This window comes from Mobula hypostoma, chromosome X2, assembly GCF_963921235.1.
Source record: "Mobula hypostoma chromosome X2, sMobHyp1.1, whole genome shotgun sequence".
Lineage (NCBI taxonomy): Eukaryota > Metazoa > Chordata > Chondrichthyes > Myliobatiformes > Myliobatidae > Mobula > Mobula hypostoma.
In genome coordinates, this window is record NC_086129.1 from 42,841,238 (window position 1) to 42,863,414 (window position 22,177).

Genomic DNA, 22,177 nt, shown 5'->3' on the forward strand with positions numbered 1-22,177 from the left:
ACTGTAAATTGCTGGTGTAGACTAGCATAATGTGAGAGAGCGCAAACACGAAGAAATCTGCAGATGCTGGAATTTCAAGCAACACACATAAAAGTTGCTGATGAACGCAGCAGGCCAGGCAGCATCTCCAGGAAGAGGTACAGTCGACGTTTCGGGCTGAGACCCTTCGTCAGGACTAACTGAAAGAAGAGATAGTAAGAGATTTGAGAGGGGGAGGGGGAGATCCAAAATGATAGGAGAAGACAGGAGGGGGAGGGATGGAGCCAAGAGCTGGAAAGTTGGTTGGCAAAAGGGATATGAGAGGATCGTGGGACAGGAGGCCTAGGGAGAAAGAAAGGGGGGGGGGAAGCCCAGAGGATGGGCAAGGGGTATAGTGAGAGGGACAGAGGGAGAAAAAGGAGAGAGAGAAAAAGAATGCGCGTGTATAATAAATAATGGATGGGGTACAAGGGGGAGTTGGGGCATTAGCAGAAGTTTGAATATTGACTTCTCAAACTTCCGCTAATGCCCCACCTCCCCCTTGTACCCCATCCGTTATTTATTTATACACGCGCATTCTTTTTCTCTCTCTCCTTTTTCTCCCTCTATCCCTCTCACTATACCCCTTGCCCATCCTCTGGGCTTCCCCCCCCACTTTCTTTCTCCCTAGGCCTCCTGTCCCACGATCCTCTCATATCCCTTTTGCCAACCAACTTTCCAGCTCTTGGCTCCATCCCTCCCCCTCCTGTCTTCTCCTATCATTTTGGATCTCCCCCTCCCCCTCCCACTTTCAAATCTCTTACTAACTCTTCTTTCAGTTAGTCCTGATGAAGGGTCTCAGCCCGAAACGTCGACTGTACCTCTTCCTAAAAATGCTGCCTGGCCTGCTGCGTTCACCAGCAACTTTTAATGTGAGAGAGGATAGGCTTCAGATCAATAAATGGGGTAAGGGATTAGTGAGTGCTGGCATGCACATGATGGGCAGAATAGCCTCTGTCCATGCTGTGAGGAAATATGACAATCGTGGTGCACGTGCTCCCAAAAACGGCTGCCAGAAAAGGGGTTGTGGAATTCAGTTCAAGGTCTGAGAGCCTGCCAGTGGATTGTCAAGGTCTCCCGGCTGTTTAATTTCCAGATTTTCTGTCCTCTCTGCCAGCCTAAACCTTCAAACCAAACAGAAGTAGAAATAATTTGTTACACCATCTCAGCACAGAGTGATGAATTAAGTCGGAGTCATCCTGATTAGGATTAGTTATCTCATCCTAGCTGAGGGGAAGCTCACTGTGCAATTTCACTGCACCATGCAATCATAGAACATAAGAGTATGGACAGTACTGGTCTTTCAGTCCACTATGTTGTGCCAACCTCTTATCCTTCCCTCCACATAGCCCTCCAATTTTTTCCATTAATTTGTCTGCCTAAGAGTCTCTTAAATATTCCTAATGTATCTACTTCTACAGCACCCCTGGCAGCATGTTCCACACACCCGCTACCCTTTGACATCCCCATATGCTTTCCTCCAGTCATCTTAAAAGCATTAGCCATTGCTGCCTTGGGAAAAAACTGCCAGCTATCCACTCTATCGATGCCTCTTATCATCTTGTATACCTCTATCAAGTCACCTCTCATGCTCCTTCAAAGGGAAAAGCTCCAGTTTGCTCAACTTTTTCTCTTAAAATATGTTTTCTAATCCAGACAGCATCCTGGTAAATCTCTGCATCCTCTCTAAAGCTTGTAGATCAGGTGTTCCCAACTTTCTGGACCCCTACTATTAAACGACGGTTCTGTGGATCCCAGGTTGCGAGCCCCTGTTCTGCATCCTTCTGATAATGAGGTGACTAGAGAAGAACACACTACTACAAGTGTGGCCTGATCAGAGTTTGTCAAGCTGCAACCTTACCTTGTGGCCCATTTCCCCAGCGAATGAAGGCCAGTGCACCAGAGCATCCTTAACCGCTCTACCAATTTGCACAGCAAATTTGAAGGATCTATGGATGTGAACCCCAAGATCCCTCTGTTTCTCCACACTGCTAAGCATCCTGCCATTTACCTTGTGCTCTACTTCCAAATCCGACCTTCCAAAGTGTGTCACTTCACACTTTTCTGGATTCAACTTCATCCTGATGGCTTTCCCATGACCCTCGGTCAACCCCAGACATGCACCCTTCTCTGGTTGTATATGCGTGCAGAAGTTGGAGGCTGTGCTCTGAGCTTGGGTGTGTATGAACAGCCATGAAGCCGAGGGGTTGGAGTTAAAGTCCTTGGGTGTTAATGAATAAACAGAGGCCATGGGGACAATGATGAGGAGTTACCAGGTCCTGGTCCAGGTTCAATTTCCTGCTTGTACAGCAACCATTACAGATCACCCTGAGTGCACTGTACACGAGGCCACTCAGTACTTCAACACAGGCCCCAGTAACATGGGACCAGTGAGCAGAGAGACCAGTGGTGGCTTCTATTAAAACTGGTTACTTGTTAGAATGATATTTTTAACATCATTCAAAAATATTTCTCAAGCTTCATTAATTTGAGTTGTTTGGATTATATTTTTATAGGCCAAAACTAACAAAAATTTCCTGACTTTAAATTTCTTTCGGGTTTTGGCATCTACTGTATTCTTAATTGGCTACTGACGATAGCTGAAAGACAGTGGGGAGGTTAGTAATTGAACACACAGTAATGGGACTTCTTAGAAACCCCCACTGTTGCAAAGCCTTTAATTCTACAAGCTTGACCTCTCTCGCCCTCCATTTTGGTCTGTATCTATGTGGCTGGATCTTTTTATATTTTAATTTGCCCCAGCGAGTCCAGCACGTTAATGGCAAAGGTTTTAGCCTTTGTCCGCTGTACAGTACAGGAAGGACCCCTTGGAGAGTTCTTTAAAGTTGCGGTTACCATGGAAATGAATGATGGCTTCTTAAGTTGCCTCCCTCCCCATCTTAATGCAGCTGCTGATAATAAAACCCTTCTGTGGGCTGGGTAATTCGTAATCAATTTAAAGTCAAGAAAACCTCTTTCAAGACTTGTGTAGTTGTCCTATAATTACTGTGGGTGTGGGTGTGATGTATTACCTTTTATGGTTTTCCTTACACCCTTCCTCTCTACTCCTATTACTTGACTATTTTTAAAAGTACAGACAATCTACCAGTGCAGTAACTGGCCATTGTCCCCAACTTGCCTTTGCCTCTGTCCAAAGCTTCTAGAATCTCTTGTGCTTCTGCTTTAATCCTTTATGTTGTCACTGTAAGCTTCTACTACTTTCTTCATTGTATCTCGCCTTCAAATATGTTTTTGCTGTTACCTTCCTGTGGTAATACGTTCCACTTTTCAAAGCTTCCTGGTAAGAGATACTACTGCTCTGTTTGTTTTCAGTTTTACCAGCAACTATTTTAAAGGGTCAAGGATAAACTTTATTCACCATAGACATTTACAGGTATTAGGAATTTGATGAGGTGTGTTGGTCAGGATGCAACAAAAACAACATTCAACACTTTTACAAAGATAAAGTTAGAGGTTAAAGTACAAATGTGGTCTACAATGTGCAAAAATACTAGAATGTACGATGTAAACAACATTATAAAATGTGCTTTAAAGTGTTTACAGTGTAGAGATGGGGTAATGGAGAGGAGTTGGGGTGGGGCTAACAAAAATGGTTGATAAACTATCTGGGGGAAGAAACCTTTAAGATGGCATAAAGTTCTTATTCTAATTGCCGTATAGTGCTTTCCAGAAGAGAGCTTTTTGGAAAAGGCAATTAGCAGTTTAAAACCACTTCTTTACTTCTGGGCATGCATCCCAGTGAAAATGTTCACCTTGTTGAAAAGCCTTGTAATTTGAAAAAACAACTTTGCAGTCACTTACTAAGACTTTTTTGGTCCAAGAGGTGGCTTCGATCTGTGCATGCACTGGTGGGAAATTCTTAACTTGATTTGGTGGTGTTTAGTAAGTTAAACAAATGTCTATATACATTGGACTTGAAATTAGATGAGGCATTTGACATTTATCTGCATTCTGACTAGATTTGTAGCAGATCAGTTTAAAAAAAATAATGTTTGAAGGGGCTCGGTCTGAAACGTTGACTGTTGACACTTTTCCATAGACGCTTCCTGGCCTGCTAAATTCCTCCAGCATTTTGTGTGTGTTGCTTAAAAAATAATGTCCTGGGTTAATCATAGATCGACTAGCAGATTAGCATAGTGCATGTTACATTTTACAGCAGATTTGATTCTGAGTGTGTACTTTGGATTCAGGTTTGCTTCTTGTCATTGTTCAGTGCATGATTATAAAGGAGAACAAAACGATTGTTACTCTGGATCTGATGCAGCATAGAATGCCACGGTAGCCTAGCAGTTAGTGCAAACACTGTTACATCTCGGGGCATTCCGGAGATTCGAGTTCAGTTCGGGTGCTGTTCTGTTAGGAGTCTTTGTATGTGCTTCCTGTGGAATGCGTGGGTTTTCTCTGGGTACTCTGAGTTCCTCCCTCAGTCCAAACGGGTACCAGCTAGATTAATTGGTCATTATAAATTTTCCCGTGATTAAGTTAAGGTTAATCAAGTTTGTTGGGGGCTGCTGGGGCAGTGTGACTCAAAGGGTCTACTACATGACGTATCACTAAATTAACAAACAAAATAATCATTAAAACACAATAAATATAAATCTAAAAACTATGCTGTAAAACAACGTACAAGTAACTGTTGAGTGTGATTGTATATACGTAAGGTTAGTTTTATATACACTTGCAAATTTCTACAGATGTATGGCGGAGAGCATTCTAACTGGCTACATCAGCGAATGCTATGGGGGCAGGGGGCTACTGCACAGGATCAAAATAAGCTGCAAAGAGTTGTAATCTTGGGCTGCTCAGTCATGGGCCCCAGCTCCGCAGTATCCAGGGTTCCTTCAAGAAGGCGGCATCCATCATTAAGGAACCCCAGCACCCAGGTCACGCCTTGTTCTCATTACTATCATCAGGAAAGAAGTACAGGAGCCTGAAGGCACACACTCAACGATTCAGGAACAGCTTCTTCCCATCTGCCATCCAATTTCTGAATGGACATTGAACCCATGAACACGACCTCATTACTTTTTTATTTCTATTTTTGCTCTTTTTTAAATTTAACGACTAAAGATATGTATTTTCTGTTTTTTCTCTACTATTGTACTGCTGCCAGAAAGACAACAAATTTCACGACATACTCCGGTGATATTAAACTTGATTCTGATCCTAATTATATGTACGTAAGTGACACTAGGTGCAGGGTAATACTGTAGTTTTGCTGTGCTGATATCCGTGGCCAATTAGTTTCACAAATGAGAGTCCAGCAGTTGATGGGAGGATTTGTCACAGCCCCAGGCCAAGGCCGTGAAGCTTTGTTCCCCCCACACCCCTGCTAGACGCTATTGTTTTCCAACTCCCCTCACAGCGGGGACTGCTTACTGTGGATTTATACTGGACTGGCGGCCGAATTTTGCAGGCATTAACAGATGCAGCTGGCTGAGGTGCTTAGGGCCTCCACTGTGGTGACCTTTCACCTGGTCCTGCTGTCATTTTGAAAATTACAGACAAGAGGGCCACATACCTCATGGGATTACTGTGTGCGACTGGTTTAGGTACCTCTCAGAGCCCCATATTCACAGGGAAGCACAAAGGCTTAGATGGCATTTCTGTGAAGCTTAATGCCGAGGTACTATAATGGCTTAGTAAGTCTATAACACAGTCACCCCAGTCTGCTTAATGATTCCTTATTGTATGCCTCATTAAATCATCCAAAAAATTTGTTTCAAGGGATCTTGACCACATTTCTTCCTGTTTTAGTTGCCTCTGCATTGTTTTATGCCTGACTGGAATCTCCTGCAGAGCAAGGATTTGGAACATAAGGCACAGGATCAAGAGAAGGCCATTCCGTCCTTCTAACCTATCCCAGCATTCAACAAGATCACAGCCGATCTTTTACCGCCCATCACTTCCCTAGCAACTAGAAATGTATTGATCTCTTTGTAACAGAAACAATGCCAGAACTTTTACATCAGTCCAGGATAAGAAGTCCAAAGATTCCCTAAACTCCGAGCAAAGGAATTTCTCCTCTTTCGGTATTAAATGGTTACCCGGCATTTCTGCTTTCTCTGTCAAAGTAGATAACCTTGAATTCTCAGTTACCTAGTTACTACTTTCACCAACACTAATTTTTTTGCTTCCGCATCTGTCTTGGTTCTTCAGGATTTCTGAGAAGTTTATTCTATATATTTTTTGAGAAGACAGATAAAAACACACTGTTTAATTCCTCTGCCATTTCCCTAGCTCTTCTGTCTTTGTCAGAGACCCACATTTGCTAGATTTATTTACATATTACATACCTAATGGTACAAGCTGCCTGGGTTCACATCAGGAAACTGGAGGCACAGCATGCTTCAAGAAAATTGCTTGTATCAGGATTTTTCTGTGATTTTCAAGATTTTTTTTTCCAATGTCATAGTTCCCCCCCCCAAAAAAAACTTATTATGCAGCACAATTTGTTGCTTGAGGTCCAGTCCATGAATGAATTACGGTTCAGTTTGGGATGAGATTAGGCATTTTAATGTCTAAACTGTGCTTGGAGTAAATTGGGTATCATGCTCGGAATCCCATTAAAAAGAATTAAGAATTTTCTATACAACACCAAATCCTGATTCTGAACTGCAACAAGAAGTTCTTTCTCGGCATGTTGGAAGGTTAGTACAGAGAATAACCTCTCACCCCTCCCCTGGTGAGATAAGGACAGACCATGTGTGTAGAAAATATGGGACTACACTGGGCAATGGAAAGGGAGTAAGCATTGTAAAGTTCCCACTGTTTCTCAGTAAGCTGTGATGTGGCCTTTGACCTTTCCAATAAACTATAATGGAGGGAATTGTTTATGAAAGAGTTCTATATAATCCTTTGGGGATCTTTTCAAAGATGTAAAAAAACCCCAACCAAAACGAAAAGAGATCACTAACATCCAAACAAACAATAATCTGAAGAACTGGTATTTAAGTACAGCACAGGCTGGTTATATATTGTATATAAATTTAGCATTCTGATTAAACTGGATAACCAAGCTAAATCTGCAATGGAATAAAACCCCTCAACTATGAAGCAAGCAACAGGGAGCCAACAGACTGCCTGACTTAAGTGCAAAATAATCCAACTCTTTAAAATTAAAATCTTGTCTTTATTTGAACAGAGTTTCAGCCCTAAGAGCTCTTCATTCTTTTTCATCAGAGAATTAACGATAGAAAATTCTGAATAGTTCGGGGGGGAAAGTTGGATTTTAAAACCAACAGTGTGTGGATTCCATTCCTACGACACTTCAGTGAGAGAATCAGACTTTTAAAACTGTAGGGAGGTGACGAAGGAATTTGTTTCTGGACACCCATTTGTGGTCTGCTTCCACACTTGCCTCCAGCAAACGGTTCCTCCTCCACTGCTGGAGTCTCCATTGAGCCAAGCCCTGAAACTCCATTCATCTATGCCATTACTCGTCAACACACACTCTATTAGAGATTTCAGCTTTTTCCCAATTGGTCACGTCACATTAACAGGTCAGTATATCCCTGTTTTCCTCTTTTTCTACATTTCCTGCCTTCCAATATGCAGGAGCCATTCGAGAATCTGCACTATTTTGGAAGATGATAAATGGGGTGCCCACTATCTCCGTAGGCACCTGTATCAAAGTTTTGGGCTGTAAATCATCAGCTCCTTGGGATGTATTGGTTTTCAGGGTCAGTTACTGATGGAGAAGCATTACAGAAGGGAGAGCTTACAATGCAAAGTGCTGTTGGAGCTTTATGGGAAAATGTCTATTGTACAATTTAGCTTCGTGTATGAATGCAAGTCAGGAAGAAGCATCGCTGACAATTTCTCAGAATCAGAATCAGGTTTATTATCACCGGCATGTGTTGTAAAATTTGTTAACTTAGCGGCAGTTCAATGCAATACATAATACAGAAGAAGAAGAAAAAATATTAAAATAATAAATAAATAAATTACAGTACATGTATATTAAATAGATTAAAAATAATACAAAAACAAAAATAATATATATTAAAACAGTGAGGTAGTGTTCAAGGGTTCAATGTCCAAATGATTTGTTGGTTACAATTCTGAACTTCTGTATTTGACCAGCTGCTATTCCTTTAGTATGTGGCGATATTTCATTAGGAGTTTGAGATTTGATATGTCACCAAAAACAGTTACAAACGTCTACAGATGCACTGTAGAGAGCATTCTAACTGGCTGCATCATGGTCTGGTATGGGTGGGTCAGGGACATTGCACAGGATTGAAATAAGCTGCAGAGAGTTGTAAACTTAGTCAGCTAGCCTCCATAGTATCTAGGACATCTTCAAGGAGCAATGCCTCAAAAAGGCAACATCCATCATGAAGGACCCCCTTCAGCCAAGTTATGCCCTCTCCTCATTGCTACCATCAGGAAGGAGATACAGAAACCTGAAGGCTCACACTCAATGATTCAGGAACAGCTTCTTCCCCTCTGCAATCCGATTTCTAAATGGACATGGAACCCATGAACACTATGTCACTACTTTTTTTTATTTCTATTTTTGCACTAATTTAATTTGTTATTTTACATATATATTTTCCGTAATTCAGCTTTTTTCTGTTATTATGTATTACATTGTACTGCTGCCACATAACAACAAATTTTACGACATATACCAGTGATATTAAACCTGATTCTGATTCTGATATCCCTCTTAAACCTATCCACGTCCCTTTCCAGGCATCTTCTAAACATTGTAATTTTACCTGCCTCAACTGCTCCCTCTGTTGTTACATATGCCCACTACCTTCTATGTGAGAAATGTTCTGGTTTCTTTCAAATTTTCTTCACCCCATTTTCCTAGCAGTCATCAGATAGTGATTGGACTGACTAATGGAATACGGATACCATTAAGCTCCTGGTTTCAGTTTGTAGCTTGCGCTTAATTTATTGAGGTTGCATTGGGTTCTGAGAGTGAGAGTGTCACATTTTTCAGGATGTGCTTGTTACCATCAAGCCCAGTGTTTGGTGTCCATCCATGATTCACTCTTGGTGGTGATGAACCACCTATAACATATTGGCTTTCTGGGCCATTTTATGAGATGTTTAAAAGTCAGCCACATGAGGTGACCTTGGAAGCTCACAGATCAGATCGGGTCAGAATGGATTTCCTTTCCTGACATTTGTTATTGAATTAAATGGATTTTTTAGCCAGCTTGTAGTTCTTGTGTCCTTGCTACAATGTAGTTCTGTTTTCCAAATAATAAACTGAATTTAAATTCCACATTTGTTGCGGTGGGAACTCAGAAAGATCTCTGGCCTCAGGATTGCTAGTCTGGTTAATTAGCCATTGCAGGACCATCATTGTAAATCAATAAATGAAGCTTTAACTGAAGTTTTTCAGTGAGTTTCATCAGCCTCGATGCAAAATTTTGATTTGCAAACGGGTCATCCTAGAAATGAAGACATTTGCCTTTTGTTGGGTTAAGGTGCAAGAACCCCATTGCAACACAGACTGTGCTTCACAAGTCCTTCAGTGGTTCTTATGCCTTTGGGGTGCCCTGGGGGTGTGAATGTCACCATATAAATGCAAGTTACTTTTTGAATAAGTTCACAAGCCTCCGTGTGCTAACACTTAGGTGGACTGTGCCAACAAGTCCATAAGAGCACCACCACCTCCAGCTTCATCTTATCACATACTGTCCTAAGTTCTTGACACATCACTGTTCCTCTACTGTTGGATTACAATTCTGGACTTCTTCCAGTTGGTACCTTCCCCAGTGGGTCTGTGATGCTTCAGGAAAGCTTCCTGCCTCAGTCCTCAAAGGGATGGCCAGCAAATGCCAAGGATCCCACACGGAATTAAAGTGGAGATCCTGCATGGTTTTTGTTTAAAGAAAGACTTGTTAAATTTCCACACTATTTCTTAGTGAGAACTGCAGATTGATATGAACAGTATAATTGAAAATTTGCCACTCAATGGATATCTATTCTATCCACTGCTGGCCTGTATTGTGCAGTGATAGACCTTGTTGCAATAGAATGATTGGGGACAATTGTTTCTTGTCTTAACCTTTGTAATTTATTGTGTTACTCCACAGGTACTGACATGGCGGTCTTTTGCTTGCTTTGCGGGAAGCGTTTCCAGACACAGATTGCGCTGCAGCAGCACATGGAGGTGCATGCTGGTGTCCGCAGCTACATTTGCAGTGAATGTAACCGAACCTTCCCGAGCCACACAGCACTGAAACGCCACCTCCGGTCTCACACAGGTATGGAAATTCCAATCCAACGTCCTGTTTGAGTACAGTGTAGAAACGATCTCTGGGCCCATGCTGACCATTGGCCACTCACTTATACTGATCTTACATTAATTCCATGTTCTTTTATTTCCCCTACATTTCCATCAACTCTTCCCAGCTTCTGCCACTCACTTACATACTAGAGCCAATTTATCGTGGATAAATTAGTTAACCTACCAATCTGCAAGTCTTTGGGATGAAGCTGGAACACCTGGAGAAAGCCAATATGGTCAGATAGTCACGATTGAACCCAGGCCTATGGCAATGTGAGGTTGTGCTTTACCAGCTGTACTGTTCTTGCTTCTGCTCCTTCCACAGGGGCATTTGATAGCAAAGCCTGCCCCCCACCCCACCCACACACACAGAATGAGGTGTACCTGATAAAGGACTGCTGCCTTCACTAAAAAGGTCAAGTTTAATTGAGAAGTCAGTTGTGGTTTGGTAATGGAGAGCCAGAGGTTAACACATGAGAGACCAATTATAATATAAGTAGTTCCAGAAAAGGTTGACCTGAAAGGAAGACTAGAGAGTGTTTGTCAACATGGCTCGATTGGAGGAAATCTCTTCTCCAAGTCAGAATTTCCACTCTCTAGTGGCCAATTCTAACCAAACCAATTGCCGCTGCTGGCGACCCTACAGATTTGTTATACTTGTATAATGCGCCCTTGGCTCCAATAATGATTGTTCCAAAGTTGAGGATACATATTCGATCCTTTCCTAGCAATTAGCAAACATACAATCTTGAAGTGATGAAAACTAACTGAAATTGAGCGGTTAACAAAAGATACAACACCTGTCAGCCCTAGCTACAAACTGCCATGAACAAAGCACAAGTACGTAGTTTATTCCCTTTGCTTTTACCACACCCCCACTCATGTGACCAGTTACCATAAGAAACATGCAACACTGAATACAGTGCAAATAGAGAATGGGTGCCTGGCTCCTACTCACTCCATTGCCTGACACTTGCAAAGTATCTGCTTAAAAGTCCCAGGAAACTACCTCAAAGAACAGCAGAGAACATTGCCTCATCCCCACTGGATACTTATCCTTCAACAAATACCTAAAAGTGGGGTTTCTGTCCATTGGGGAATTAGTAGTATTGCAGTTAGTACTGCTGCTTTGTAGATTCAGTGACCATGTTCAGTCCTGACCTGGTGCCTTGTGTTTGCTGAGGTTGCCTGTTCTCCCTTTGACTGCATGAGATTCCACTGAATAGTTCACTGTTCTCCCATGTCTCATTGGTTTTCCTCATATAGGCAATGCTCACTGTAAATTGCCCCATATTGCACATATGTAGCAATCGAATCAAAGATTAGCTGTATCTGTCACATACACTTTGAAACATACAGTGAAATGCGTCATTTGTATCAAATCAAATCAGTGACGATTGTGCTGGGGTCAGCCTGCAAGTGTCGCCGTGCTTCTGGCACCAACATAGCATGCCCACAACTCACTAACCCTAATCATGCGCCTCTGAAATGTGGGAGGGAACCCTCGTGATCAGGAGGAGAATGTACAAACTCTGTACAGGCAGCAGTAGGAATCAAGCCCCAGTTTTATAGCTGACATCGTGAAGTGATTGTGCTAACGTACCGCCCCACAGATGAACATGTAAGAGCGAATAAGAAAAGAGGGAATGGGTCTGCTGGGAACCAGCCTGAGCTACTGGGCTAATGGTCCCCCTGTGCAGAGCAATATGTATATAATCTTCCAGTTCTTTTGCAAGACTTTGTAGTGCACAATTTGGTTCCTGAGTTTCTAACAATGGCATCTACTCTTCAGGCAGAGCATTTTAAGGCCCCTATGATCCTCTGTTGTTAAACAATGGTGTGCATTAAAGAGCAGGGATTTGTGGTAAATAAACAGCCCCTGAGTGGTTATTTATTTACCACAAATCTCACAATGTCATTAGACCCACTCACCATTGAATCATTTGTTTTCCATCTTATATTATGAAGGTCTTTACACAAAACAAGTAACATATGACAGAGGATAAGATGTGGGACTTTGTATCTTGTATAGACATAATTATAGGTCCAAAGCAGCTTGGAAATGAAATTCAGTTGCGGTGAAGCAAATCGACAACTGAACGTTGAATGAGTTCCCATCTGAAATGCTGATTGCAATTAAAGTGGCAATTAACTCAATAGAAATTTAATGTTTCAGTTAAAATAGAAGCAATTAATGCAATCGCTGCCAATTCACACAAAACCCCAAGATAGGTCCATTTTCACAGAGTGTGATCGAGTTTCCAATCATTTCACAGACTTCTATTTTGTCTTAAATGAGTTTACTTTGTTGGGAGGTGCATGGGGATAGGTCCTGTGGGCAGGCTCAAGGAACTGTAAGCCACTCTGCACTTCTTGCCAGTCAGAGCCTCTGCTTATTCAGAACATGAAGGCGGGTCTTCAGCCCAAGGGCAGCTGATCCTGATTGATTACGTATGATATCCAAGCATGTTGTTTCACATTTCCCATCTTCTTACCCACAGGTGTCCTTTGCAAATGGCTGTTGGTAACTGAACACTAGAGTGAAATTAAACCAGAGGCAACGTATCTATATCTAGAAAGGCGGTTCCAGAAAGCTCAAAATGAAAGCAGTTATTTGCTTGACACAACAGCACAGATGTAATATTAATGACCCAAATTGTTAATGTGTTGAAGTCGAGAGCAATCATTCTGGTTACTCCTTCAAGCAGTTGTTTGCCAGCACAGTGAATCTTTGCAACAATTCCAATAGTCTCTTGACTTCTTCTTTTATGTGCTTTAGAACATGAACCGAGGAGAGAGATAGGATCGTCAGTTGTCTTGCCCGTCTCTTGTGTGTTGCACCCTCCCTCAGCACAGCTCCAAAGCACGTCACTACCTTCCTATACATTTGCTACATCTGATAATCCATTATTCAACCATTGCTCAGGAGTTCAGTGGAAAATGTACTACAATACTGTGTAATAACTTTTTTTAAATGAAGTGAGTTAAAAGTATGTTGGTTTAATAAATGAAATAATATTCACCAGTTTGGAAAGTTGGTACCAAAGTCTACTGAGTGCCTTGTGAGAGTCGTATCGCATGGAAGTCCTTCGGCCCAACTTGTCCATGCTGACCATGGTGCCCACCAAGCTAGTTCCATTTGTCCACGTTTGGCACATATCCCTCTAAACCCCTCCTAACTGTGTACTTATCCAAATGTTTTTAAAAAGTTGTTATTGTACTTGCCTCACCCATTTCCTCTGACAGTTCGTTCCATATACGTACCGCCCCCTGCATGAAGAAGTTCCTCCTCAGGTTCCTTTTCAGCCGTTCACCTCTTACTTTTAGTTCCCGTTTTCTGACAAAAAGACTGTGTGTGTTTAGCCCATCTATGCCCCTCATGAGTTTATACACCCCAAAGAGGTCACCCTTCAACATCCTACATTCCAAGGAATCAAGTCCTGGCCTGCCCAACCTCTCCCTATTACTCAGGCCCCTGTGGCCTGGTAGCGTGCTGATAAACCTATTCTGTACTCTTTCCTATAACGGGGATCAGGACTGTACACAATACTGCAAACGCGGAGTTACTGAGTTTAACATCAAAGCAGGGTCTATGGTGGACTAAAGGAAATCGGGGTGAAACAACTGCAGTGGGAGGAGTGCAGTAGTCTTGGATGGGACAGAGGCACAGTTACCAGAACAGGTTCAATCCTGACCTCCAGGCTGCACATTTACAGTTATCATGTTTTCCTTGTCCATTGTCCTATTCTTTGGGAGCTGCGGTCTTTTTCCCCACATTCCAAGGATGCACAGGTTAGGAGGTTTATTGACCACTATAAGTTAAACTACTTCTAGTGTATGATTGAGCAGTAGAACCTGGGGGAAGTTGTTGGGAATGTGAGAATAGCTAAGGATGAGTGGAGGTGGCTGTCACAAACTCAGTGGGCTGAATGGTATGCTTCCCTGCTGCATCTCTCTCTGACTGTTCAGAGTGCGTCTTCATTAAAAAGCTAACTGATTCCTTCTAGTGCAGTTTCGCTTATGAACTTGAGACACCTGCAGGAGTTGTAAATATTCTCCAGCAAAATAATGAACATTCTGTCCATGTTCTTTACAATGCTGCAATTACAATAGATGAGCAGTTACACAGCCTGACGTCCTCTCGAAAACCACCCTTGCGGAATGAAAGACTCTGCATTACTTCTAAATATCTACTCGTGCTGTTTTCCTGAACTTGGCGTCTGTCAAAGACACTTTGACTTTGGCAACATGTTTACATCATCACTGACTTTTGTGCACATTGTGAATCTAGTTTAATTTTCTCTTTCTGGGCTGTAATCTTGGCATTCACTTAAATGATTGATGTTTTGAGTTCCTGAGTGTTGTTGGAGCTGCACGCATCCAGGGGAACATCAATAAACTCCTGCGTTGTGCTTTATTAATAGTGGAAAAGCTCTGGGGAATAGGGAGATGATTCAGTCCTTGGAGAATACCTGCTTCTGACCCACTGTAGTAACTACCATGTTTGTGTCATGTTCAGTTAATTTTCTGTTCTGTTTTATTCAAGTCTCTCTTTTAAAGTTTCTATCTGTCTGCTTTCTTTATCCTTCAATGCAGTGCGCTTCAGCGTAGTGGTTAGCACAACACTTTACAGTACCAGTGACTGGGGCTGAATTCCCGCTGCTGCATGTAAGCAGTTTGTACATTCTTCTGGTGACAACCCCTGGGTTTCCTCCGGGTGTTCCGGTTTCCTGTCACATTCCAAAGATGTACAGGCTGGTAGGTTAACTGGTCAATGTAAGAAATTGTCCCGTGATTAGGCCATGGTTAAATTGGGGGTTCCTGGGCAGTGCGGCTCGAAGGGCCAACTTCACGCTGTATCTCAATAAATTAATAAGTAGTTACAACGTGCTATCCAGTATTCTCCATTGCAAAAACTACATGGTAGTTTAGTGCTACTACAGCATCAGCAACCTAGGTTTGAATCCCACCGCTGTCTGTAAAGAGCGTTCTCCCCATGACTGCGTGAGCTTCCACCCACATTCCAAAGATATATAGGTTAATTAGTCACATGGGTGTAATTGGGCAGCGCACACCGATGGACCTGTTGCTGTGCCGTATCTCCAGACATCCCACCCTGCAAAAACTCATTTCAGGGAGGTAGCACCATCAATTTGCGGGAGACTTCCTGGAGAGGTGGGATGTCTGCAATAGAGTAGCTCCTTAGCAGCTGGCCAGCCAGTTTAAATAACGTTAGCTATGCTAATGAACGAATGACACCTGTTAAACTCACCTCAACATGTCTTTTACAGTCTTAACCCACCATGGGCAATAGAAAAGTCACTGTTGCAAACAGTGCAGTGAGCAACACTGTCATTATTTTGACCCCTATTAGTCAGGGGACACTTTAGTGTAGTCTGGGGTGATGTACGTTTTATATTTTTTTTTTGGAACACTCTGCCATCGCGTGTGCACGCTCTCGCGCTCTCTTGTGGTCTCTCTCGCGTGCGCTCTCGCTTTCTCACTTGCTTTCGTGCTCTCTCTCGCTTTCGCGCTCTCGCTTTCGCGCTCTCGCTCTCGCTTGCTCTTGCGCTCTCTCTCTCGCTCACGCGCTCTCTCGCTTGCTTTCGCTCGCTCGCTCTCAAAAAAATTGATTTCCGTGATATTGTATATAATTTGCGGGCATCAAGGAGCCACTATCAATATGCGGGAGATTCCCGGAACTTCCGGGAGAGGTGGGATGTCTGTATCTCTAAATAAGATAAATAAAACGCATTCAGAATTTGTGCTAAGTATTGAACGATGAACTTGTCCATTGCAAGCGAGCTTCATACAGTATATTCCAGTGGATATTGTGGTCCACGAACACTTTAACACCAAGCTAGTGCTGGTGTTTTAATTTAACAGAAATCAATCTTGATTTACCTGGAATATTGTGAGCAACTTGTTAGAAGATACTGAAACAGCATTGATTGATTCAGAAATACTGGATTTGATGGAAATTTGATTAACTTGGAATGAGTCCAATTGAATCATTTGGAGTTTTTTGGTCATTAGGACCGTTGCAATAGATGACTAAGCCATTATGATGTGACACTACTCCCACTCCTCCCTGCCCCCCCCCTTCAAATTTCCACATTCTAAGTGATGGGTTCCTTCACATCAGAATCAGGTTTATTATCACTGATATATGTTCTGAAATATTTTGTTTTGTGGCAGCGGTGCAGTGCAAGACATGCAAATATTACTATATTACAAAAAATAAATAGTGTGCAAGAGGAATGGTGAAGGAGTGTTGGCTCATTGTCCATTCAGAAATCTGATGGTGGAGGGGAAGAAGCTGTTCCTAAAATGTTGAGTGTGCGCCTTCAGGCTCCTGTACCTCCTCCCTCATGGTAGTAATGAGAATGTCCTGGATGGTGAGGGTCTTTCTTGAAGGATACCGCCTTTTGAAAATGACCTAGATTTCACCGAGAATTTGCGAATCTGAACATTTTATTTCCACTTATGCAGGATATAGTTAATTATTCTTAGAACTGCCATCCAATCTCTTGTACTTGAAACCAAATTTTATTTGGTCATCCATGATCAATGGACCAGTGATGAGGAAAAGCTGCCCATTTGTGTCAGACGGGGAGGCCTCATGAACATCTAACATTTGCAGCCCAATGAAGGTTCTCAACCCAAAATGTTAATTGCCCATTACCCTCCACAGATGCCTGACCTGCTGAGTTCCTCTAGCATATTGTTGTTACTCTAATTTCTAGCATCTGCAGTTTCTTCTAGCATTTTCCACTGTAAATAGGTTTGGGGATGAAGACTAAACACTAGACTATACACATACTAATACACTAATAATGGGGATTTATTCTTCCACATCCACGTTGCTACACTTCTACCTTCACTCCATCTGCCTTCTCCTCAATAATGTAGGCCAACTGCATATCATTCAAATGAGTTGTTTGCCATACTGTTCTTTTGAGTCACTCTCACCCTAATGTGTAACACAGCTGCTTAGAACTGATCAAATGGCAGCCAGTGGCCATATCCAAAGAAAACCATCCTAAATGGCCTCAAGTGAGGGAGTACGTTCAGCGTCTTCAGGCAGATGGGATATGGCAGTTAAGGTTCTACCAGTGAGATTTTGAATGAGATTGTATAATGGCAGGAAATCAACCCATGGTCTCTCCAAGACTAGAATAACTTGTTGCTTCATGAAATAAAAAGTGGCAGATTTGCATGTGCATTCTCACTGGTGTTTGCACATTTGGGGTGTAGAGAAATGGATCCAGCCAAACGACGGTGGCCCTCATGCCTTGGTGCTGGGATGAAGCTTTCTCCCTGTGCCTGAGTTTAGGGCTGTGTGGTGCTTGATACTCTCTGCCTATAGGAACTGACTGTGTAGACCTGCCCAGACACTCAGCATTGAGGGATCCTATTGCACAGTTGCATAGTGCTTAGCGCAATTGCTTTAAAGCGCCAGCAATCACCGATCAGGGTTAATTTTCTGCCACTGTCTGTAAGAAATTTGTACATTCTTCCCATGTCCATGTGGGTTTCCCCTCACGTTCAAAGGGTTAGTGACTTGTAGGCATGCTATGTTGGTGCCGGAAGCCCGGTGATGCATGCGGGCTGCCCAGCACAAATCCTCCGACTGTGTTGGTTTTTGACACAAACAATGCATTTCGGTGAATTTTTCTATGTAAATGTGATGCATCTAATCTTGAAACTTTAAACCTTCAGCTTTGTGACTGTTGTGTTTTACTGCTAGTAGGTTGTTGCTGAAATCTCAGCAACAGTTGCAGCAGGTAACATACAGGAGCTGCTCTCTGGATGGTCAGTGGGAAGGGGGATACTAGTTGATACACTTGATGTTGAGCTCGTTCACCAGCACTTGGACATAACTGTCTGCCAGATATCAGATTTTTTTCCTCAAGCCTTCAGTCACGCTTAGGCCTTGGATTGACTGTTGCCTAGCAACAGCACAGTACTATTTTTCTCAAAAGGGGCAACAGTCCTTTTTATAAACCCTTTTCCCAAATGAAAGTGTATGCCAAAAAAAGTCTGAATATTTTGTATTTATTTTCATAAAATTTGCTCTGTCTTCACCCACTTATTCAGTATCTGTTCTGGATCCCATTCAGAGAGTAACAGTAAACCGGTCCCTCTGGCAGTCATCAGATGTCGCAGAGATCAATCTCTTGCTTGAAAATGCATGTGAATTAAAAAGGAGAAGTATTCCATATGGGACAAGCAGGAATAATGTATAATTTCTGCCCTGTGCTCAATGGTTTCACAGCCAATGAATTCCTGTTAAAGTGGAGATCCTGCTATGTAGGTGAACCTGATAGCCTATTGAATAAGACGATAAGATACAGAAGCAAAATTAGGCCATTTGACCTATTGAGTCTGTTCCGCCTTTTCATCATGGTGATCCATTTCCCTCTCAGCCCCAGTCTCCTGCCTTCTCCCCTTTTCATGTCCTGACTAATCCAAGAACCTATCAACTTCTTCCTTAAATATAACCGGTGACTTGGCCTCCACAGCCATCTGTGCCAATGAATTCCACAGATTCATCACCCTCTGACTAAAGAAATTCTTCCTCATCACCATTCTAAACTGGTGCCCCTCTATTCTGAGGCTGTATCTCAGACTCCCCCACCGGAGGGAACATCCACTCCACATTCGCCCTATTGAGGCCTTTCACCATTTGATGGGTTTCAATGAGGTCACCACTCATTCTTCTGAATTTCAGTGAATACAGGCCCAGAGCCTTCAAACACTCCTCATATGACAAGCCGTTCAATCCCAGAATCATTCTTGCAGAGCTTATCTGAACCTTCTTCAATGACAGCACATCCTTTCTTCGATAAAGGGCCTAAAACTGCTCACAATACTCCCAAGTGAAGCCCCACCAGTGCTTTATAACTTAACATCTGACCAACAACAAACGAGAGGAATAACTGGTTCACAACACTGATGGAGGCTATTTGGCCCATGAAGCCCGTGTGTAAGCCCTTGATACACATTTTCTATGTATCGAATTCCCTTGCACTTGGGTAAGCTTGTAAACTTTTCCATGCCATCGATTTTATTTTGTATCTTCTAATGAACCTCATTCCCTGACTTCCCATGTCAATGCAGTCTAAATCATTAACACAAGAGATTCTGCAGACGCTGGAAATTCAGAGCAACACACAGGTTGCTGGAAGAACTTAGTGGGTCAGGCAGCATCTCATGGAAAGGAATAAGGAGTGGATATTTCTGGTTGAGACCCTTCTGAAGAAGTCTCGGCCCAAGATGTTGGCTCTTTATTCCTTTCCATAGATACTGCCTGACCGCTTGAGTTCCTCCAGCTTTGTGTGTGTGGTGTGTTATTCAGTTAAAATTGTTGAAGCTCAGTGCATCTATGTGTATAAATAAAAGAATGGTGTGCTATTTATTCCTCGTTGTTGGGCTTACTGACACTAGCACAGATAAGATATGTTTGCTGGTGTTAGTTGAAGAATGCCAGGATATTGGGGGAAGTCCATCTGTTCTTTGAAAAAAGCTGTTGGCTGTTTATATGCACTTAACCAGATGGAAAGCTTGCTTTGGATTCACATCAGACTCGAAGTGTAATTTTGCCTGAGAAATGTCCTTGTTTAAGCCCAGGGCTATGCAACTATCCTAGGGCTTTAGTCCAACCACTGAGCCGAAGTTGTTGCTGTCAAGAAAGGGGGACGGGGCTGGGGTGGGGTGTTGTATACGTTTGCTCTGACTTTGGACGAAGAGCTTCCCAGTTCAATCTGCAGTCTTTGTGGGGTTAACCAATATTAATTCAGGTGAGAATCAACCAGTACTCAGCACAGCCAGGGATGAGGGATTCCTGCTACAAAGCAAAAGTGGAGAAGCTAGCATTGTTCTCCATAGATCTGGTGATGACAGGGTGCAGAGAGGAAGTCTGTGTCCATCGATTCAAGAAACAGGGCATAGATTTTACGTTTTAAGAGAAAGGTAAGAGGGATATAAGGAAAACCTTCACTATTCAAAGAATTTATTTGTTAAAACTCAATATCTGAAGGGTGGTGAATTATCAAGGCAAAAAGGAATTAGTGAGGTACTTGATGGAGAATAACTTGTAGGGTTGTGGGAAAGAGTGTGGAGTTTGCATGTGTTCCCTGGGACCGTATGGATTTATTCCGGGTACTCCTGCTTCTCCCCCCCCCCCCCACCAGAAAGGGGTGCAGGTTGGTCAGCCATAAGACATAGAAGCAGAATTAGGCCATTCTGCCCATCGAGTCTGCACTATTCTATCATGGCTGTTTTAACCCCATTCTCTGCCTTCTCGTAACCTTTAACACCCTGACTAATCAAGAACTTATTAGCCTTTGCTTTAAGTATACCCACCGACTTGGCTGTAAGCTATTTGTGGCAATGAATTCCACAGATTCACCACCCTGGATTAGCTGGCCACTCTAAAATTGCCCTGAATCTTTAGGTGAGTGGTAGAACCTAGAAGGAATCGATGAGGTGGGAAAAATAAAAACAGGTTTAATGCAAATGGATGCTTGATGGTTAGTGCACACCCAGTGGGCCGAAGGGCCAGTTTCCAAAGACCCTGTGACAATGTGAACTTTAGCAGTAGGTAGAAAATCCTATGACATTTTCAGGAACTATGTTTGATAGCTTGCACAAATCTAGATTGAATATGGCTTTAATTTTATTTTCAGTCAAATCTATTTTAAAGGAGAGAAGTGTGGGGGGGGAGGGCTGTAGATGAGGGTGGAGAAGGTACAAAGAACAGTTGACAGTATGAATCAGGGAAAGAGCAATTTATGCAAAGCCACAAGAACAGCTTGACATCAATGCAATGGAGAGTGTAGGGTCACCGCTGATGGTTTAAAACCCTAGCTGCTAAGTAATGCGTTGACATGTAGAGAACGTTACATGCCCAGCAGCCTTGCACCATCTGCTAGAATGTGCAGGGTACAAAAAAGAGCCCACATCTGCTCAGTGCGTTTCACTTAATTATACTTGCACCGTTTAGAGGGGTGAATATAGTGGCATTATTAGCAGAGACATAAACAAAAGCACAAGCTATTTCAGTCAGGAAAAAAATTGCACCAATGGTCAACAGCAGCTGATTGCTAGATCATCTTTTAGCAGCCCTTGCGAATAGTTTTGACTGAAGAGACTTTTCAATAAATGTTGACAAGGAAAAATTGTTACTGTTACCCCTGTCAGAAGTATGATGTCATTCTTCTGTTATGTATGTAGTTTCGTAGCCTCCCTCACTTCATACTCTGATCAGAATCAGGTTTAATATCACTGGCATATGTTGTGAAATATGTTGTTTTGTGGCAGCAGTACAGTGCAGTACATAATAATAAAAAACTATAAATTACAATGAGAAAAAAAAATGTAAGTAGTGCAAAAAGAAAGCAAAAAAAAGACAAGAAATAGTGTGGTAGTGCACATGGAAGGCTTCCCAATATAGTACCAAACTGTTTAATGTCTCCTTGATGCAGTCTTAAAGGAAGTGAGAGTCTTAAAGGACAGTGAGAGATTAAGATAATACTCAAAAGAGACGTTCATCTCATTGCATCTCGTATCTAAATGTTCAGTGAGAGCTTAAGGCATTAAATATTCTTTATTTGGCTACATCAGGAATTAGGACCCTACATTCTAAATATCTCCCTCAGAGTTCAAAGTAAATTTATTAATAAAGTATATACAATATATGTTACCATATACTACAATTTCTTTGTTCTAATTGGAAATAAACTCTAAATAAGTTCCTATCTCAAAGGCTTGGATGCCCCGTGCTTTATTGCAGGACTGAACATTTGATAGAGGGAATAACAAAGTTAGTCAGCTTCAGTGACTATACATTGGCTGTAACTTACCATCACTGCAAGGCTT

The 22,177-nt window shown here is 42.3% G+C and overlaps 1 protein-coding gene across 2 annotated transcripts in view; it reads left to right on the forward strand.

The window, feature by feature from the left end:
• zbtb16a (zinc finger and BTB domain containing 16a) overlaps positions 1-22,177 on the forward strand; it is a 275,933-nt gene that overhangs the window by 233,865 nt on the left and 19,891 nt on the right. For both annotated transcript variants that reach the window (XM_063038143.1, XM_063038144.1), the window contains exon 5: positions 10,101-10,271. In XM_063038143.1, coding sequence (XP_062894213.1) covers positions 10,101-10,271 — 171 coding nt within the window. The remainder of the gene's footprint in view (positions 1-10,100; positions 10,272-22,177) is intronic.